This window comes from Pristis pectinata, chromosome 9 (genome assembly GCF_009764475.1).
Source record: "Pristis pectinata isolate sPriPec2 chromosome 9, sPriPec2.1.pri, whole genome shotgun sequence".
Classification (NCBI taxonomy): Eukaryota; Metazoa; Chordata; class Chondrichthyes; order Rhinopristiformes; family Pristidae; genus Pristis; species Pristis pectinata.
This window is the reverse complement of record NC_067413.1, coordinates 86802197-86822993: the sequence shown is the minus strand read 5'-3', so window position 1 is coordinate 86822993 and position 20797 is coordinate 86802197. Positions and strand designations below refer to the sequence as shown.

The 20797-nt window shown below is 38.9% G+C and overlaps 1 protein-coding gene across 3 annotated transcripts in view; it reads left to right on the top strand.

Annotated features, from left to right (window-relative positions):
• The window catches only part of pag1 (phosphoprotein membrane anchor with glycosphingolipid microdomains 1), a 106467-nt gene extending 86895 nt beyond the window's left edge, over nt 1-19572 (top strand). For all 3 annotated transcript variants that reach the window (XM_052023154.1, XM_052023152.1, XM_052023151.1), the window contains exon 6: nt 14878-19572. In XM_052023154.1, coding sequence (XP_051879114.1) covers nt 14878-15222 — 345 coding nt within the window. In that variant the 3' untranslated portion in view covers nt 15223-19572. The remainder of the gene's footprint in view (nt 1-14877) is intronic.
• The last annotated feature ends 1225 nt before the right edge of the window (nt 19573-20797 follow it).

Here is a 20797-nt window from a genome sequence, read left to right as displayed (position 1 = left end):
TTAATACCTATTTCCGTAGAAAAAGTAGGTGGTGTTGGCCATGACGTGGCATTAGGAGCAAATTGGGCAGCAGCTTGTGGTTAATGAGTGCAGTTAAATGCAGAAATCCAGGTGTTGCTGTCAGAAGTAAGCTGCTTCTCCGCAAGTTGTTCTGTTGCAGTCCTTGCTGATTGGGCTTTTTTACGTCTGCAGTGTTGTGAATTTGCTGTAATGTAACTTTTTTCATTATTTTTGACTGAACAAGCAAAGGTTGTTGCATTAAGAGGTTGTAAGGGTTAGAGGGATGATTTAATAATATAAGTGATGATTACAACTGAACAACTCTGGTCCCGAAAATTTTATTTACAAATGTGGAGTCTAATTTTCTTAAAATTACTTCTGGACGATATTTTTATTGCTCCTAATCCCATCTGTATTTCCTAATCTTTAGTTTCCTGTACATTATTTAATTTATATATCTAATTTATATTTCCTGCATTGGTGTCTGGAGAATGATTACTTGGATATAATCTAATCCAAGAGTCTGTCTCTTGCCCTACTAATGGCACCACACATCCCAGTAAAATAAAATTCCATTAGAAAAGATGCCCCTTGATATGAAGTGTCTGCTCTAAAGGTGGTTAAATCTTAGTGATAGCTGCTAACAACATAATTGAGAAGCAGTGGCCAATATTGATGGTAATTTTTTCTAGAATGTCAGCCTCTGGCCACTAAACTACCTAATGCTTTGCTCTGATTTTATCGATGAATTTGGCCCACTGCAGTTGCACAAAATAGGCTCATAGCAAATCATCAACACAGTATACACCACATCTGAAGTACTTTAGCATTGAGACTTTTTTGTGTTACTGTAGCAAACTAATCTCACCCCTTTTATGCAGTACTGAATGTAAACTATCTTAGATAAGAATAACTGGTACCTTTTTGAGGAGCTGGTCTTGTACATTTGGAAAGAAAACTATCAAACAAAAACAATATCAATCCTCAAGTCTGTAAGTGCTGCATTTAAAAACTGAGCTTGAATTTCCTTCTTGGCCTTGAAAATTGCATGCTATTAAACGTGCAGCTTAAAAACAGAATTTGGGGTCGACTTTAGTTACATGACTAACTTTGCAGCCGAATATTTTAACATGTCTACATATCTGCTTCCCAAATGCAGCAGAACATGGAGAGAACAATTAAAGGTGTTCACTGTCTTCCATTTCCATAAGTCTGGATCCTTTATACTGAGCCATAGGGGACCAGTACTGAATTAGACAAAGCACTAAAATAGGTGGTGTTGTAGATAGTGTAGAAGGTTATGAAAAATTACAGGGGGATCTTGATCAGCTAGGTGTGTGGGTTGAGGATTGGCAAATGGATTTCAATCCAGATAAATGTGTGGTATTGCATTTTGGGAGATCAAACCAGGGTAGGACTTGTACAGTGACTTAGAGTGTTATGGAGCAGAGGGACCTAGGAGTGCAAGTGCATAGTTCGCTGAAAGTGACATCACAAGTAGATAGGATGGTGAAGATGGCGTTTAGCATGCTGGCCTTCAGTCAGGGCAATGAGTATAGGAGTTGGGAAGTTATGTTGCAGTTATACAAGACGTTGGTGACGCTGCATTTGGAGTATTGTGTACAGTTTTGGTCACCCTGTTATATGAAAGATGTTATTGAACTAGGAAGAGTGCAGAAAAGATTTTCCAGGATGTTGCCTGGACTTGGGGGCCTGAGTTTCAAGGAGAAGTTGCATTGACTCGGACTTTATTCCCTGGAACATAGGAGATTAAGGGGTGACCTGCTAGAGGTATACAAGATAATGAGGTTTATGGACAGGGTGAAAGCACAGAGTCTTTTTCCCAGGGAGGGGGTGCTAAAAAAACAAGAGGGCATAGGTTTAAGATCAGAGGCAAGAGATTTCAAAGAGACATGATGGGCAGCTTCTTCATTGCAAGGGGTGGTGCGTATTTAGAATGAACTGCCAGAACTAATGGTTGAGGTCGGGCACATTAACCACATTTAACAGCCATCGAGATAAGTACATGGATAGGAGAGGTTCAGAGGACTATGGGCCAAATGTGGGCAGATGGAGCTAGCTCACTGGGCAACACAGTTGGCATTGACAAGTTGGGCCGAAGAGCCTGTTTCTGTGGTGTGTGACTCCATAACCCAAAACCCACATCAGAAGAGCTGAGAAGTGTATTAAATTTGGGATGTATAGGAGGAACAAGCTCACGAGTGAGCTCCAGTGGTCTGAAGTGATTGAGTATAATGGCTAAGTGCTGTATGGTGCAAAGTCTAAGTGACCATTGACACAAACCTGGAACTTATTGCAGAAGAAGATTCTGTACCACGGTAGACCTGGTCATGTATGTTGCGTGTCAGTGGAAGGCAGGCTTCTGAGAGGGATGAAAGATCAGATTGTGGCACCCATTAGTGCCATCATAGAGACAGCTATTCAAAGAGACAAATGTAGCTTTATATTAAACATAAGCAGATATGGAATGCTAAAAATGTGCAAGGTTGAAGAAAAATTAAACGTCACCATTTACCTTCAGTAGTTTAACTGCAGTGTTAGACTCTAAGCAACGCTTCACAATAATGCTTTCAGTGAACAATGACAATAGTTTGGAACTGTTGCCAACCTAAATTAAAATAGTGCAAACATTGGACACACAATACCATTTGAAAATATTGAATAATTTAAACAAATATTTAACTTTTCTGAAACAATGTGTTTTTGATTATCAGCAATAACACACAGCACCACTGAGGGTCACGATGCTCCAGCTGGCTTCCTATGCACCCCTGCCAGCTGAGAAGAAAAACAAGGGTCATAATCTTCCATTTGATCAATTTTACCTGGCCTCTATGGGCATACACTGGCTGGCTGCTCCCAACAGTGTGCTCCAAGAAACTTGAGAGGGGTTGGGGTGTTGCGTGAGTGTACAAGTCTGACCAATGCGTGTACTGTATGGACAAGGCTGCCTTTTCCTGGGGAGGAGTAATTGGAAGTTCTTCATGCAGCCTGCTCTGGATACGTGGAGCTATGCTTGGTGCGGTCTGCTGCAACACTTGACACACACAAGTAGAATGATAGCAGCCGCTGAATCCTGTGAAGTTGGCTTGCAGGATCCCTTTGGGTATTAAACATAAGGTCAGGATGCTGTCTTTGTCAGTACTGAGGTGGCCCATGAAAATGACCAGGGGAGAGTGGAGAGCTGGGCATCTTTCCAGTAGCATTGAGAATGAATAAGTGTACAATTACTTTTGATTCATTCCTCCCTCCAGCCCGACATCAGCATCTGCTGTGCCCACATTGATGCAACAGTCCAGGGGATGTCCTGCCTTCTCATGGGGATGCTTCAATCACCACCTAGATTCTGCCCTTTTCCAGATGCTAAAAAGGGGAGGGAGGGAAAGAAATATACTCAGACATGCAACAAAGGAACTATTTGTCTACACCTTTAAAGGCTTTTCAGTGCAGGTTACTGTTTAAGTAGTTTTATCAAGAATCTAAGAATACTGCCCAATGCAGAAGGTGGTTTGGTAAGTGTCATGCCTTCCCTGCTCGAGTTAGGTCATTATATATTTTGTACATATTGGGTTCAGACATTCAACTTTTTTTAATCCACACTCTTTACTTCACTACACAAGGTTGGAATATTGAAAAGTCTATCTGATTCCTTCATTGTGTTTTCAAGAAGAATCTGTGCTTCCCTCCTAAGAAGTTAAATGTAGCTGTCTTTTCTTTGTGTTGGTTATCTGGGAGGAGGGAAAGAATTGAGACTGGGCAGAGCTAAACTATTGGCTCTTTCCCTGCCTCGCTCAGAAAATGCTTTCTCTCACTTTAACACTGGTTCTGTTCCAGTTACGTTAAATGCACAATTGGCAGTTTTTGAGGATTTATGGCTACTTGTGGCTCTATTCTCATTGCCACAATTGACATTTCTTGATTAATGAAATTGCACTTTCACTTCCGACTTCCAGTGAATTTGAAGACTGTTAGGTTCTTTCAAACCTGTTTCGGAGGAAACCACACCAGAATTTCAAGAGCAGTTAGTTCTGAAGATTTATAATTTAAACTATCTATTAACCTTTGGATGCAAAATGACTAAAATTTCAAGTGATACTTAAATGAAGTTTGATTGAAGTGTTGAATGATATTTAGCTGAAAAGGAAAAACAAATTCCTGCGATTAGCAGAGAAAATATGAATATTTTGAGTTTTCTTTAAATTCGATTCATTTTGCTGACAAGAATAAGATTGAAAGAAAATGATTGCTTCTAAATATTTTTACTTTGATCCTGTTCTTGCATTCCAACCTTCATGCATTGAATAATACAATGGCTAGAAACAACATTTTAGTCTCTGTGATGTTGGGAACGAAACAGTTTCAACAATGCAAATTAACCTCCAGAGAAACAGTGCAAACGAAGATCTTTCAGTGATGAGTACTGAATTGTTAAATATCTAACTTTTAAATGGCTTTTAGCCTGATCTCGCACTTTTCTCCTACCACCTCCCAACCCCCAAGTTTTCCTTCTACATTTTTAAAAAGAAATGCAATATTAGATCTTTTCCATTAACGCTACTGGCTGGGATTTAGGAACACGGAAATAAATAAAAATTACAAACAAGAATATTTTGTATTTATCCACCCTGTCTTGTATCCCTTCATCTCATTTGCCGTTATCCATCTAACCACTCTTCCAATGTTTTTTACTCTCCCTGATACCTATCCAATTCCCTTTTGAAAGCAACCATTGAACCTGGATTCCTTACCCATTCAGTGTATTTCCAGAACACAACTGCTCACAACTTCTTCCCTGGTCACCCTGAGCCTTTCACCAATCAATTCTTGGCCCCTCTCACCATTGAGGACTGTTTTCCTTTTCCAGTGCTGCCTTGACTTTGTGATTCTGAACACCTCTGTCAATTTCTCTCTCAACTGCCTTGTCTCAAAGGAGAAAGGCCCCAGCTTCTCTAATCTATGTCCACCGATCGATGACCATTATCTAATCCACTAATTATTTTATGAACCTATTTGGAGCCTTCACATTTTCCACCTGGTTTGTGACCTGATGCTCTTGTTTCAGCTAAAGTAGTGTTTCTTTCCTGATTTTGGAGAGGAAAATGGTAATTGACACTGACATTGGTTTGTTTATCCTGCCAGTGGGTTTGGACAATTTTACTGAAATAGGCATCTCTCCAATAGTTCAGTACTATAAGACCATAAGAGAGAGCAGAATTAGGCCATTCAGCCCATCGTGTCTGCTCCGCCATTCAATCATGGTTGATTTATTTTTCAACCCTACTCTCCCACCTTCTCCCTGTAAACCTTAACCCCCTTGGCAATCAAGAACCTATCATTTTCTGCCTTAAATATACCCAATGACTTGGCCTCCACAGCCATCTGTGGCGACTAATTCCACAGATTCACCGCCCTCTGGCTGAAGAAATTCCTCCTCATCTCTGTTTTAAAGGGATATCCCTTTATTCTGAGGCTGTGCCCTTGGATCCTCGACCAACAATGATGTGGGGAACCTGAATATTATGACTTTACTATTAGTTATCAATGTATTTCGGTTAATTATTTCTAACAGAATCAAAGATCCTCACATTTCTGGTTTCTCATGAAGAAATTGTGCTCCTGCCCTCTAATTTATTCATCCCAGTCCTGCCCTATTCTCTGAAAGCTTCCTAGGTTTCGAACATCTCTCATATCAATAGCAATAATGTAATTAAATGCAAAAGTATTAAAATGTTACAAGGTTGGATGTCATGTGATCACATGATCAAATCTCCAAAAATATTGCCAGCTGCAATCGGCAACCCTACGCATGTACCAAGCTCCACCCCTGCCTAGTAAACTCTCAATGGACTGCACACATGGGAAACTTGTTTTTAGGGTTACCACTGATCCTAAGTTCAGTTTATACTGCCTCACACTGAACTAGAATTGTACCTTTGTGAGCCAACCAATCTGACTCCAGAATTGCACTAACATTGATTGGGGGAAAATAGTTGTCAATTTTGTCAGATTATCTTCCAAAAATCCTGCAGGTATTTTCAATAAACTCATTCACACACACTCTCACTTCAGTGAAAATGTTACTGTTCCTTTACAATGCCTCTTCCATTACAGTTTCCTAAGGTATTTTCTGCCAGATAACAGTATTCAGTTTCATGTCCATTACAAGGTTTAGATGTTTTTTATATCTACGACTATAAACCAAAGTGTAAAGCAAAAGTCAGCCCTTTGTTCAAAATCACAAGAGACTTGAGTTGTTCCATCAATTTATCACAGAAATAACTCCAACTTCAGTAATGGACTTGAAGTGTTTTCAAACATTATTGGAGAGCTTCTTCCCAACCCCTTTAATGGGCCCATGCTGTTTCTCCTGAGATGTGTATCTGCTATAATGTGCCTTTTGGCTGGCTCCCAAGTAACACTCTAGAGTTGACTGTTGGTTTACTAAATGTGTTTACCAGCTTTTTTCCCCAACCTCCTCAACTGTCCACCCAAGTAACTTGGCAGTTTTATTTCCCTTGCAGGTCTTCTTGCCAATCTGAGCTGGATAAAAATGACACAACATATTCTTACATCCACAGCAGGAAGTTGGTCCCATAATCTTGCCCTTTAATAACTGGCTGGCAAAACCTGGGCAAGTAGCCATCATTAGAGTGGTTGAGAATGATCCCCATAATTAAAATTCCCTTATTAGCATTTACTGTAGTTATATGCTCTTTGTTTTCATGTATATATCTTGTGTTTAGATTAGTGGAACTTTGTATCGTCCACATTATATTAATAGTATCATGCTGAATCTTAGTAGTGAAGCATTGTAAGTAGAGAACTTCAGCTGCAGAGCTGACACAAAGTTTTTAAATGTGAAGCCAAGGTGAGGTAGGTGTTGACAAAGGTTTCCATTAGGGAGCTCCAGCTTTCTTCTGGTTTTGTAGAAATTCTTTAAAAAGTGGTCTGCTTGTTTGTTTGCCTACTTTTTTGTGGAGTGAGCATGTTAAGTAATGATGACTACATATTATAGAACCTTCCAGTGTGTTGAGCATGTGGATCTGAAAGCTGGACTTCCTAAATGAAAATATTTAGGAGAGCAGCAGATTAGTTCAGTTTTCCAGGTGCTCCATGGTTTTCACAGTAGTGTAGGGGTTAGAGTAACGCTATTATAGCGCTAGTGACCCAGGTTCGATTCCGCCCACTTTCTATAAGGAGTTCGTACGTTCTCCCTGTGTCTGCATGGGTTTCCTCTGGGTGCTTCGGTTTCCTCCCACATTCCAAAGATGTACGGGCTAGGAAGTTGTGAGCATGCTATGTTGGGGCCGAAAGGACGGAGACACTTGTGGGCTGTGCCCAGAACACACTACGCAAAAGATGCATTTCACTGTGTTTGTTTGCACTGATGTACATGTGACTAATAAAGATATCATTCTTTTTTAATCTCCATCTGGCAAGCTTTCATATATAAAAACAAAATGTTGTAAATGCTCAGCATGTTGGGCAAGACCTGTAGAGGGAGAACCCTTGTTCATATTTTGGATGAACGAACTGGCATCAGGACTAAGAAAAGTAGGAATTCAGTCTTACATGGCGGAGAAGGGATGGGGAGAACTACGGGAGTGCCTGCAATGGGGTGGAGAACAGGAGAGAGTGAATGTCACAAGTGATGATGGTGTCAGCTAAGAGCCAGTGGTGTCGGCTTGTTAATCACAGATGGTCTGACTGGAGGAGATGCAAGTAGAAGGTGAAGAATGACAGCAGAAACAGAAAAGTAAAGAAGTACTGGAATTGGGGAGATTCAAAACATTGCAGATGCTGGAAACCTGAAATAAAGAATGTTGGAAATTCTCAGCAAGTCAGGCTACATTTGTAGAGGTTCAGGTTTCTGAGCTTTTGAGTTCTGACTTAAAAGCAGTTTATCTGAAATTTGTTGAGTTCATTATGTCTTGAGCACTGTAATGTACAGAGTTGGAAGGTAAAATGCTGTTCTACAGACTGACTTTTGGCCTCTATTGGAACAGTGTGAAAGGCTCAAGACAGGTGAGTGCGGCAGAGAATTAAAGTGATAGGAAGCTGGAAATTTCAGGTTCACTGTGAAATCTATAGAGTCAAAACATTTCTGTGCATTTCACAAATGGTCAACTAATCTGCATTTGATTCCTCTGATGCGGAGGAGACAATGGTCCTCAGTACTGAACTCGAGATGCTAAATTGGAAGAACTACTGCTTCCCCTGGGAGGAAGCTTTGGGTGGAGACCAGGGAAAAGACTGAGACAAAATGGGAGTTGCATCACCTGTGATTGCTTGGGCAGGTGCCATGAGAGTGGGTGTTGGTGGAGATGAAAGAGTGAACCAGAATGTTGCAGGGGGAACAGCCCCTTTAGAAGGCTGAAAGCTGGAGGAAGGTAGACCTTTGGCATCACCATGAAGGTGGAGGAAATTATGGAAGCTGAGGACAAGGGGACCCCTATCCTTGATCTGAGTGGGAGGAGATGGGATGAGGACAAATGTGGGAAGTGAAACAAAACAACAATCATAGTTGACATGGCTCTCAATGGCTGTTGAGGGGTTGCTTTACAATTACTGGTAAATTTGAATGCCTCGCATCCATTAAACAAAGACCTTTCTGAGAGCACATTTGAGAATTCTCTACCTGCTTCATAAGTATCCCTGTTTGTCTTAACCCCATGTAAATTTTCCTTCAGATTTAAGTAAGATCAGGTGTTTATACATCTGTGCCTTAAATTCTGTAATATAAATGGGACACAGTGGATTATAGTGGTGGAAGAACTCTCTTTGGAAAATTGACCGACTTGTTACATTGCTAAATAGTCTTTAACGTGATTGAATAGACAGCTATCTTTAATGTCTTTTTAGATGCGTTTAAGTTCCATCAAGAGAAGAACACTACAGCAGCTCTTGATGATTGATGCTATCAGTTTTAATCAGTCCTAGCTTCAGTTAAAGGAGACATTAGTCCTTATTTGTTTCTGGTGTTCTGTACATTAAGTTACAAAAATTATAGCTTTGTTTGTTTCCAGAGTGCATTGAGGGGATAATATTAGCTTTTTCTCCAGATTTAATTTGTTGTTCAAATACCATCCTGAGTTAGTTAACAAGTGTAGTAATCGGCTCCAATTCTTAATTGTGTTGTGCTGTGCTATGTTTAAGTTGCAGGTTCACAGATTTGCATTAAAGTTTTCAGATTTATTATTCACTGCCTTTTCTCAAGGATGTCTGTTGCCATCCAGAATAAAGCATTTTAATCACGACTTTGGACTAATCTTACAAAATTAATAATTGTGCAAATGTGCAGAATAGAACATACCATCACAAATGTGTCACTCCAAAGTCGATTCAGGAGCCAGGCACTGATCTGACTCCTAGGCACATTAAAATGTGACAAAGCATGGGTTGCACCTGATTTTGTATCAATTACTGTGTAACTTTAGCCTGGTGTGAAACTGTGTCTTAAAATTGCCATAATTTTTAACTGGTCTAATATGAACAAAATGAATGCTCCTGAGTGCACATTCATGATGGCAAATCATGTACATCTTTATTTACAAATGCAACTGAGGTACAATTAAACTAATTTAGTCAATTTGTTTAAAATTATTTAATCTTATTCCTTCTAAATTGATACCTTATGCCTAAGGCAATTTAGTAAACTGGTACTAAAGGGAGTTGTCTAGAAGTTACCACAAGAACGAAAGAAACAAAAGCAGGACCAGACAGTTCGGTCACTTGTACCTGATCTTCTATTTAATATGATCACGGGTGATATTTACCTCCGCGTCACTTTCCTATACTAACCTCATGTCACTTGATTTCCTTAATATCTAAAAATCTATCAGTCTCTATAATTAATTTATCCTTGCAGTTGGCCAATCAAGCCCTGTTATTTTATTAGAAAATAGCATTTTAGGTTTCAATGAGGATCTCTCATTCTTCTAAATTCAAGAGAGCATAGGTCCAGTCTGCTTAATTTCTCCTTGTAGAACACACGCAGACGTGTGATCTGATCGGACCTTTTTTTGCACTTCCTCTAAAGCAAGTGTATTCTTTCTTCATGGGCAACCTCAATAAACAACCTTTCAGGTGTGGTTTCATAAGGCCTGATTTGTAGTCGCAGTGAGATGCCTTTCTTCTTGTATTTAAATCGTCCAGCAGTACAAGGCAAATACAGCTTACCTCACTAATTGCTTGCCGTACCAGCATGTACGCGCAAAAAATCATGTGTAAAGATCAGCAGGTCCCTCTGAAAGACTAGCAACTTTCAAAAAACAAACTTTTTCTCATTTTCCTGAATCCATGGCCTCACAATTTTCCTGATCATATTATATCTGGTATTTCTTTGCCCATTCACCTAGACTGTCTGTTTTCCCCTTGGAAGCTTCCCTGCATCATTCTCGCAACCCACATCATTCTCGCAACCCACATCAAACTTGGATATATTACTCTTCACAAGACAAGGGAGCAGAAGCAGGCCATTCGGCCCATCGAGTCCGCTCCAAGGAAAAGAGAAAAAGAAATGGGGAATGGGGAGAAAAAAAAACCTATTCTAATCCCAATTTCCGGCCTTATCCCCATGATACCCTGACTATTTAGATACCTATCTATCTCCTCCTTGAACGCCCCCACTGATCTGGCCCCACTTGGTCCCCTTGTCCAAATCATTGACATAAATTGTGAACAGCACCAATCCTGTGGCACACTACTAGTCTCAGCTTCCCAACCTGAAAATGACTTTTCATTCCTGTTTATTATACCCTGTAACCAATCCTCAATCCACACCAGTTATTATTCCATGTACACTAACTCTGTTTAGTTTCTACTTGTATGGCACCCTGAGGCATAGAGCATCTAAGAGACCCTGGAGCAACACACACAATGCTGGAGGAACTCAGTGGGTCAGGCACCATCTATGGAGGGAAATGGACAGTCGATGTTTTGGATCAAGACCCTTCATCAGGACTTTATAAGGTGGGGGGAGGGGTGGAACAAGAGCTGGCGGGTGATCAGTGGACCCAGGCATGAGGGGGGTGATAGGCAGGTGATTTTGGGGGGGGGGGGGGGAGGGGGGAGAACGTGGAGTGAGAGTGATGTAAGGAGCTGGGAGGTGATAGTGGAAGTGATAAAAGGCAGATGATGATGAAATCTTATAGGAGAGGTCAGTGGACCACGGAATAGAGGGAAGGAAATGAGGGGAGCCAGAGGGAGGAATGTGTGGTTGATGGCCAGATCGAGAGGGTGATGGGGTCGGTGGGATAAGGGGGGAGAAGGGGATGGAGGGGAGTGGTGACCAGAAGTTAGAGAATTTTTTTCTTTTCAGTCATTTTATTAGTTTCCAAAGTAATACAGATTAATATATAACATCGATGTTTGTACATGTAATACAAAGAGATCAGGAGAACAATCATGGCATAGATAATCATAAAGAATAATAAAATATAAAAAAAATCTGTAGATCCCATGATCTTTTAGTAAATGAATATAATATAAAAGAAAGGAAAGAAAGATTTATTATGTATTCAAAAGAAAATTTAAAAATCCCCAAATTAATAAGAAAAATTATAAATAATATATCAAACCAAACTAAAAAAAATTTCAAAAGAAAGACAAAAAAAAAGAAACAAAAACAACTGAAATTTCTCAGTAGGAACAGAGCAATATTATGTCGTCAATTCCGTTCCTCTAAATTGGAAAGTTATTGAAGAGGGATCTATATCATGTGAAAATATTGAATAAATGGACTCCAAATGTCTTCAAATTTAAGCGAAGGATCAATACAGTACTCCTAATTTTTTCCAAGTTTAAACATGATATAGTTTGAGAAATTGATCTACATGCCTTCAGGTTGGAATATGAGGTATTCTGACTTGGTAGTGTGCGCCTCATGTTCCCTTAACTACCAGACTATCAATTAACCCATTAGTGTCACACAACTCCCTATTCCCCCTCAACACACTGATGCAGAAAACCACCTTGTACACACTCCATGAATTCTACCTTCATTTATCACTGCTAAATTGTTTTGCCCAGTCTGTATGTAGATTAAAGTCTCATAATTGTATTACCATTGTTATATGTGCCTCTGATTTCCTGAATGTGTCCAGTGCCCTACATTACTGCTGTTTCAGGTACTATGAACAACTCCCACAAATGCTTTCTGCCCCTTGCTGTTTGGCTCTACCCAGCTAATTCTACCACTTGATTTTCTAGTCTAAGATCTTTTCTCTCTGCTGCCTTTATCCCATCTTTTATTTTAGGGAAAAATTGTAAGAATAGCCCCATCTCTTCTAAAAGTTATGTATCCTAGAATATTTAATTTCCCATCTTTGTTATTTCACAGTCACTTCTCTTGAAAGGCTCATTAGATTGTATGCATTTATTTCTATTTGTACCATTAATTCATCTGTCTTCTAAGCAAAGCTGTGTGCATCCAGACAGTCTTGCGTTTTGTCATTTTGCCCTAACTATTGGGAGGATGCTCATACATTTGAAAGCTGCATCCCTTCCTGTCAAGTTTTTTTTTTGCCTATTTTGCCATCCTTCACTTTTGCCCTGTTACTTAACTTCCTATTTTTCCCTTCAGAAACCCCTCCCCTGCAGCCCTAGTATTGAATACACCAGGATCCTGGTCCCTGCCTGATTAAAGTGAAGATCCTCCTAATAGAACAGCTCCCTCTTTGCCTTATACTGCTACCAGTGCCCCGTGAATTGAAACCCATTTCTCCATACCAACCGTGCATTCAGCTGTTTCATCTTATTGACCCTTTGCCAATTTGCACATGGCTTGTAGTATAACCCAGAAATTCTCCTTTTTAATTTGGACCCTAGCTTCTCATTTGCCTTCAGCAGAACCAGCAACTTTATCCTGTCTACATGGTTGGTTCCCACGTAGATTCAAATAACTGGATTGTTTTCCCCCCTCCACCCCAAGATTCCCTCCAGCCCTCAGAGGATTTCCTTAACACTGGCACCAGGCAGGCAACGAGGCCTTCAGTTCTCATGCTTGCTTGCGGCTACAGAGAACAGTATCTCTTGCCCTAACTATATTGTCTTCCCACATTTCTTCCCCCTTCCCTTAACCCCACCCCCCACCTCCACCACAACAACCACTCTGTGGGCAGCTTGTTCAATGCCTCTGCAGGCTCTGCCACACAGGCTATAAGAACCTGTATCTATTGGTCATGTGCAAAGGTGGAGGCTCCTTCAATGCTAACATCTGGATCTGCATACCTGCCTTATAGCCTCAGTCCCTTTTCACTGAATAGTCTCCAGTGATTAAACTAAGAGATGTGACTGCTTGGAACAAGTGTTCAGGTAACTGTATCCTGGTTATAAATCAGTGTCCATATCTCGATCTCCACCTGCAGCTGAATAATTCTGATCTGAAATTCCTCAAGCTTAGTACAGATGTGGCCACTACAGATCCACATGGTTTTCAACAGCTCCCATGTGTAATCTACCATGCTTGCCTTAGATGTATTAATTAATTAATTTAGTTTGGTTATTTATTGACTTAGTTTATTTAATTCAACTGCAGAGCTACTCTGCCCCTAATTCACCCAAGTCCACAGTCTGGTGCCAGTAACACCACCAGCAGAAATGGAACTTTTCTTGGAAAGAGTACTACAGGTCAACTTGAAAAGGATAAATATACTGCGCTTGTTTTTTTTCTTCTTCTGAGCCTGGGAAGTTGTGCTAATTAATTTCACTTGTTCATCACATTTAGTTTTTGAAACTTCTACCCCACCAAGCTGTTGAGCTGATAATAGCACTCATCTGGGTCCTTGAGTAATGGAACAAGCGGTCCATTATCACCTTCATCATAAATTTGAGAGTTAAGACAGTAAAGGGAAGACTGAACAAGAGGTTGAATTAATGGGGGTGAACTCAATGTCAAATTGGGTATAGAGAAAGAAATAGAGAAGGAAAAATGATTCCAGTAATAGAAGAAAAACTAAGAAAAAGACTTAAATTTGACACTTCAAATCTCCTGCAACAGTCCAGTTTTTGAACTAATGAGATCCACACTTACTGTTTACCTTCCAGCCACGAGAGAGTGAAAGTCATTGAAATTTCCAGTTATTCAAACACTAGTCAAACTGTCTTTGTTCAGTGGGCAATTCAAATTGATTGTGATTCTGATTTATATTTGTATTTGCCAATACTTTTTATTCCACTGTCATTTCTGGGAGCCTGTCCTACGGTCTAGAAGTTGCTCTGAGAAATGTTTTTGATACCACCAATTTCTAATAAAGTTTTACAAAGCAAACAACACTTCTGCATGCATGGCCACTAACAAGATTTTACAAACGATCTAGTTACCTTTTTAAATCTTTCTGTAATTTTAATAACTGCATCTTTAGCCCTTGGGCTTAATGAACCTCTGTTCTAATTGTACTTTGAATCTTGCACTGTCAATTAATCTGCACTCTGCTAAATGCAGTTTTCACACTAATCTGTACTCTACAGAAAAGTGTGCTTTCAATAACTTGCGCCTACATTCTTTCTACATGCTGCTGAGTTGATTCATTTGAATTCTGTCAAAAAAAAGTGATGTTTGAACTCTTCACCCAATTTAGCCAATTTCTTTCTCTCTTGGTGTCATTATATAATGAAGCTGACTGCCACAATGGGTGATGTTTAAACTGTTAACCTAATAGAAAACCTGAGGTATTATGAATTTTACATTGGTACAAACCAATTGGAAGATTGTTGTGTATTATACTTTGAAGTGTATCATTGATCTGTCAGCATCAGAATGGAAAGTGATACTTTTGAACTAGTCAGAGAAAATCTTTTGGTGTCCCTTCTTTTGTCTATTTGGAATTCTAATACTGGATAATTGTTTCTCCCCAGATTGCAGCCATGTACTCCACTGTGAGTAAATCAGCACAGCAGTGGCTTCAAGCAGATGCGGAGCAGGAAGGTGGTTATGCCTGTATTGATGAGGTGACCCCTCGAAAACTGCCATCTACTCCCAACCATCTTTATGCATCTGTAAGTGACTATGAAGGAGCACCTAGAGTCACAGAGCAAACTGAATCTGTAGATGCTGGGGGAGAAGATGTTGATCCAGGTTATGAAGCCATCAAAGCTCTGAAAGAGGCTCTGCCGGAACAGAAAGCTGAATCTAATGGAAACCAGTCCACCTGCCTAGGAGAGAATCATTATGAAAGCATTTGTGAAATGGATCAGAAATAATAGACGAGGACCCTATGGTTTAACTGCGGAATCTCCTGCCTATCTGCTGACACACAACTTGGGTTTTTATTTTAAAATCTTTTGTTGCTTGACATATATTCATTTAGGTACTTTGTAAATAGAATGTAAGGAGAAATACGCTGTGACTACATTTACTCCTATGTATTAATGAAAAGGGCTTTTGAGTGGGGGCAGGGCAAAATTATTTTTAAGTTTATGAATAGAAAATTGGCAATTTTTGTTATCTGGTAGTTTATTCTCATGCAAAAGAAATGGAGATTAAGCTGTGGAAAGAGCTGCAATTAGTGCAACTGTCATTTTCATACACTGAGAGTAAACATAGCACTTTGATTTAATTTTGTTTAGGGAACAAAGAGGGCTGGAAATTGTTTTACTACACTTTTTTTGTGTGGGGTTAAATCAGCACCATGGATCAACCATGCTGTTTGTAAGAGAACCTTAAAGGATATGATCTTCAACTGCAATGTTCACAGAATGCTGTTACTAATAGATGCTGCAAAGATAAGAGGGGTGGCAGCAGACTGCTCCCAAAGGGTCCAAGAAAACTGGTGAAGAACATTGCCTGAAGGAGCTGCACTCTTTGTGCAAGAGGCTTGTGGACACGGTCCAGACAGGACATTGCTGGGAAGTCTTTTTAAAAAGTACTACTACATGAATGCAGTCCATGAACATCTGGACTTCGGAGCAGATGCTTCATCCCATCTGCCCATCCCTGTGGCATGAAAACAAAATAAATGAATTCTTCTCTCCTAATGCAAGAGTGAGCACAAAACTGTGAAATGTGACAGAGATTGGCAGAAGCTGCCTAGATTGATCCCAAGGCAAAGAGGTTTAGAGTGGTCACGGCATGACTTTCACCGACAAGAGCTATCCCTGTGCATGTAGGGCTGTGTTCAAGATTGCAAGAAGTCATGGAAGCCAAAGAGTGCATTTGGTGTTGACCCTATAAATAGCACAGTTTCATGGGAGATGGGGTTAATTAAGCTGGTTATTCTGTGAGTAATTAAGAACAGTTGTTTCTCAGATCCAATGAGGTTGAAAATCACACTGGAGATGAATTTTAGGTATTGCATACTGTTGACATCATTTGGAGGGATTACATGCCAGAAAAAAAATGGTGCAACTGCAATTGAAATTTCTGTTCAAGAATCAGGAGTCTACTTTCCTGACCTGTATTAAGGCACACAGAAATGGGTGTGATGTTATTTTACACTGGGTTAGGCCACTTAAAAAGCACAGCAACAGATTTTTTTTTTTGCAGCTGTACAAAGGAGTGTATTATCATAAAGAATTGAGTACATGGTAATGCAAAGCATTTTTATTGTAGCAGAAGAGCTGGTAAATATTGTGTGTAGAAAAATAATTAAGAAATGAATGCATATGATTAACCACATTAACTTCCCTTGTTTGGTTATGCTCCAAATCAATTAGAATTGGGTCTAAAATCCAACGGGGCACAACTACAGTAATTGTGTTCCTATTGAGTTTTTCCCCATTTTAGGCTTCACATTATTGAAGCATTTTGTGAAGTATACCTCGGTTACCTTCCTCCTGTTGAACCTTGATCTTGCTGTAACTCTAATAGGAAAACTACATGTCTTCCATTAAGTACAAAGCTTGTTTCCAAAAGATGGCCATAAGAATGTGTGAAGCATTGGACAGCTAACCTCTGGACAAGAGGCTAATTCAACCCATTGCACCAGAAATGAACCTTAACTGCACTTCTCAAGTTATAGAAAAGCACAAACTCACTGGGTCAGGTTTATTCAGCACTGAACATTTGTAATGACTGGGAAGTTTTTTTTTAAAAAGAAATGAAATTCTCTTCTATCTCACTGTAGTCTTCCTCTAGTTATGTACCAGAAATCAAACTGCCTAATAATTTCAGGCTTTGGTTGAGAGGTTGAATTGCTCATCTGCTGACAAGTTGTTCTTGTGATGTTGTTTTAATGGAAATATTTAAGAAGAAACTGTTCCACATACTGACTTCAAGAACTGCTCACCACTGACCTTAATTAGAAGCAAACAGTTTATAGAACAGTTAATTCCAGATGAAATTTTCCAGGATCAAGCTCTGCAATAGCATTATTCCTTATTTGTATGAAAAATATATACACAAGTCAATAAACATCCTTTCCTTTTGTAGAACTGGCAAAATACTGAAATTTCCCTACAATAATTGATTTTCATTATGATGACACAAATAAGAATCTATTTTGGGCACCTCAGCTTCAAAGCATGAGGCACAATGTAAATGTCATATAACAAAATTGTCAGCAAAAATTATTTTCCCTACCTTTTTGAGAGGGAATGAAGTACTGGATACAAAGATTAAATGCCATGTTGAATTTACAGATAATAATGAACCAGCAGGGCAGTGATACCAGAAATTAATTTGGAAATGACAAAACAAGCTGGAAAAATGTGCAGATTGGTGGAATAATCAAAGATTAAAAAAAGTAATGTGGTATGTTTGAAAAATCCTTGCATCATAAGAAAATTGTCAGTTGCTCACCTATGCCACAAACAGTGTCAAAGTAGCAAAGGAAAAAGCTGAAAAATTCCCAGATCTGTTGTAGATTTCACAGTGGGCATGTCCAATCAAGGCAGAGCAACAAATAGCACATTTTAACTAATGACAACAGTTAAATTTCTAAGATATAGAAAATCATTATTGCACAGTAAGTATTAGTTTAAATTACAAGAATGGAACTAAGATTTTCACATAGTGATCAATGTATAGGATAGAATAACACAAAACTTCAATGTGTGACCATTAGGATCACTCCAGGTTGTTGAATTAAAATGGTCTTCCTCAACCATATTTATGATTGTAACAAAAAATGGAATAATGGATTTAGAATCTGCCAGTTCTTATACTTTCAATGTCCTAAATACTCTGACTAATTAGTTAGAAATTCAAGCAATTAAAAGCTGTTTAAATACCAGTTACTGTATAGTATTCAATTTTTTGGGGGGTGGTAATGGAAATGAATGTGATGCTGAGACAATGTTGAGTAATTCAGATTCTCAAAAAGCTTATGTCTGCACACCAAAGTCAGTAATGCATCATGTTCCTTTTATAGAAGTAGCACAACAATGACATTTTCCTACGATCATTTTAATTCGTTGGCTTTCAGGGCAAATGGATACACAGAAAAGAATGAGCCACAGTGTTATGCCATATATACATGATTTCAATCTTTCAGTTTGAATATGTCTATCATAGTTTTTTAAAGTTGGCATTGATAACACATTTAGCTGCAATGTTTTTGATAAAATACAATCACAAGATGTACCTTAAATATGGATACCACTTGGAGACTTAAGCTGTTAATCTGAGCAGAATCCTTTACTAATATTGGAAATTTACATTCTTCAAGTGCAGATGTTTATAGCACCTTGGCCAGTTGCTTTGGATTAGTAGATGATTTACTACATAGGAAAACATGCTAGACCAGAGAATGTGGTGATAACGTGAATTGGAACTGAGATAGATGCTGCACTTCCAACTGTAAAGGAATTTTGTGACTGTCCACATTTGAGTTTACCAACTACACCTGTTTTTAGCTGCAGTATCTGTGAACCTCTGTTTGTGTTACATGGTACATATTATGTAAAGTTCAATACCTTTTGTATTCACTTTTAAATAAATCTTTTGTACTTTTTAAATTACAGGATATATATACATCATTTTACTGAAGACTAATGGATAAATTTCTATTAATTATTTTTTATGAAATCTGTGTTTTACTTTTGAAGTTTAACAAATTGTGTTTGATAAGATATCATTTTGATGATAATGTGTTTTGTTGCTTTCATTGCAATGACGCCCTATGAAATTGATTTGATGAATTTCAGTGTGGTTTACATCAATATGAATGTTTGAAAATAGGTAAACCTTTTTTTATGAAGAAGTTAATAGCATTAAATATTTTGGGCACTACTCTATCACGTAACTCTTCATATTTCTTCAATTCTGGGTAGTTTAAGATCTGATTTGGGATTAATCAGATTGATTTCCTAAATCTGGAGAAGAAACTACTGTCAAGAAGTGACAATTTATCCACATCACTTCCCCCAGGTTTAGATCTGTTGCAAGTCTAATTGTCAAATTTTTATTATTGTCCCATGATTAGTGCTAGGATCACATTTTGTTCAGTGTATGAATTATATAATTAAAGTCTATTATTTTGATATATTTCCTAATTTACCTCTATTTATAACCTTAGAATTGTCTTGTACTTGGTGTATTACCATGATCGCTTGATTTAAAACAAATCTGTATGATCTGATAAATTTTGTGCAAATTTATGGATAACTGCTATAGTAAAATAAATGCACAATCTCTTCATATTGGATTTTTATTGCATATGTTAATCATTTTGATTCTCTCTTGCCTGTTAGTGGTATTTTCATTGAAATAACTTCAAAACATTTCATTGCTATGTTGTAAATAAAGTCAAATACCACGGTATAATTATTTTAACTAAAATAGCAATTTCAAGTCCAACATCTAACTCCAGAGATTGAGGACAAGTCAGAAATATTCACCTGCATCTAGCATTTAAAGTACAATGGTATATCATTGAGATTTTTGTTTTTTTTAAAGAAAAATCCCATCAAGTAATATCCATGTGAAAAACACATTAGATTTGAACCTAAATTGAATTCAGTTATCCCCTTCTCTACAAGTGGAAGAAAAATTGATTCCCTCACAACTACAGGCAGTCCTCAGGTTATGACAGGGTTCAGTTCCTAGGAACTGTTCGTAACCTGCTGTTCATAAGTTGGCAATGAACAAAAACAATGAACAGAAACAGAGGATCACAGAAACAGACAGGAGAGGGAGCATGTGCAAGAAGAGCGGTCACCAGCCATTCTCACCGACTTGATGCGTGAGCCTGGTCAGCAATCCCAGCTTGGCTTGACCCAGTCTCCGACTGTTGCTGCTCAGGCGAGGGGCGGGTGGTGTTGGTGGAGGATGGGTGGTGGGCATGCAGAAAATGACCTGTTCTGACAGGCGGAAGCTACCCGCAGCAGCGAGCAAATCCATCTCCGTCCATCCCGCTGGTCTCCCAAATGTTTGTATCTATGTACAGGTTGCCCATAACCTGGGGAGGACCTGTAATGGGAGAGGTCCACTCGTGTCCTTTCAGGATAAGGATCACAAAATTTGGTCTATTTTCATTTCCTTCCCCTAGTGATCAAGGCCTGCCCTAGCTAAAGTCTGCTATTTTTGGTAAATTCCTCCCCCCCCCCCCCCCCCCAACCGCATGTACAGCAAGCTGTCACCAGCTCAAGAGATGAGTGTCACTCTGCAAAGTAATTTCCTGCACATGCACAATTCCTGCTGGCAAAGCTGAAAGTATAAATTTTGTTAGTTCTGATTTGAATGCATGTTAATGAGGCAGTAATTCTGGTCATCTCTACAATGTTCTGCTTTTCAGTATTTAATTTTCTCTACTTTCATGTATAAGCACCATTCAATACAAGCAGCTTTATACCACATATTTAAAAAGAAAAACATTATGCCTCATAGGAATTGAAACAG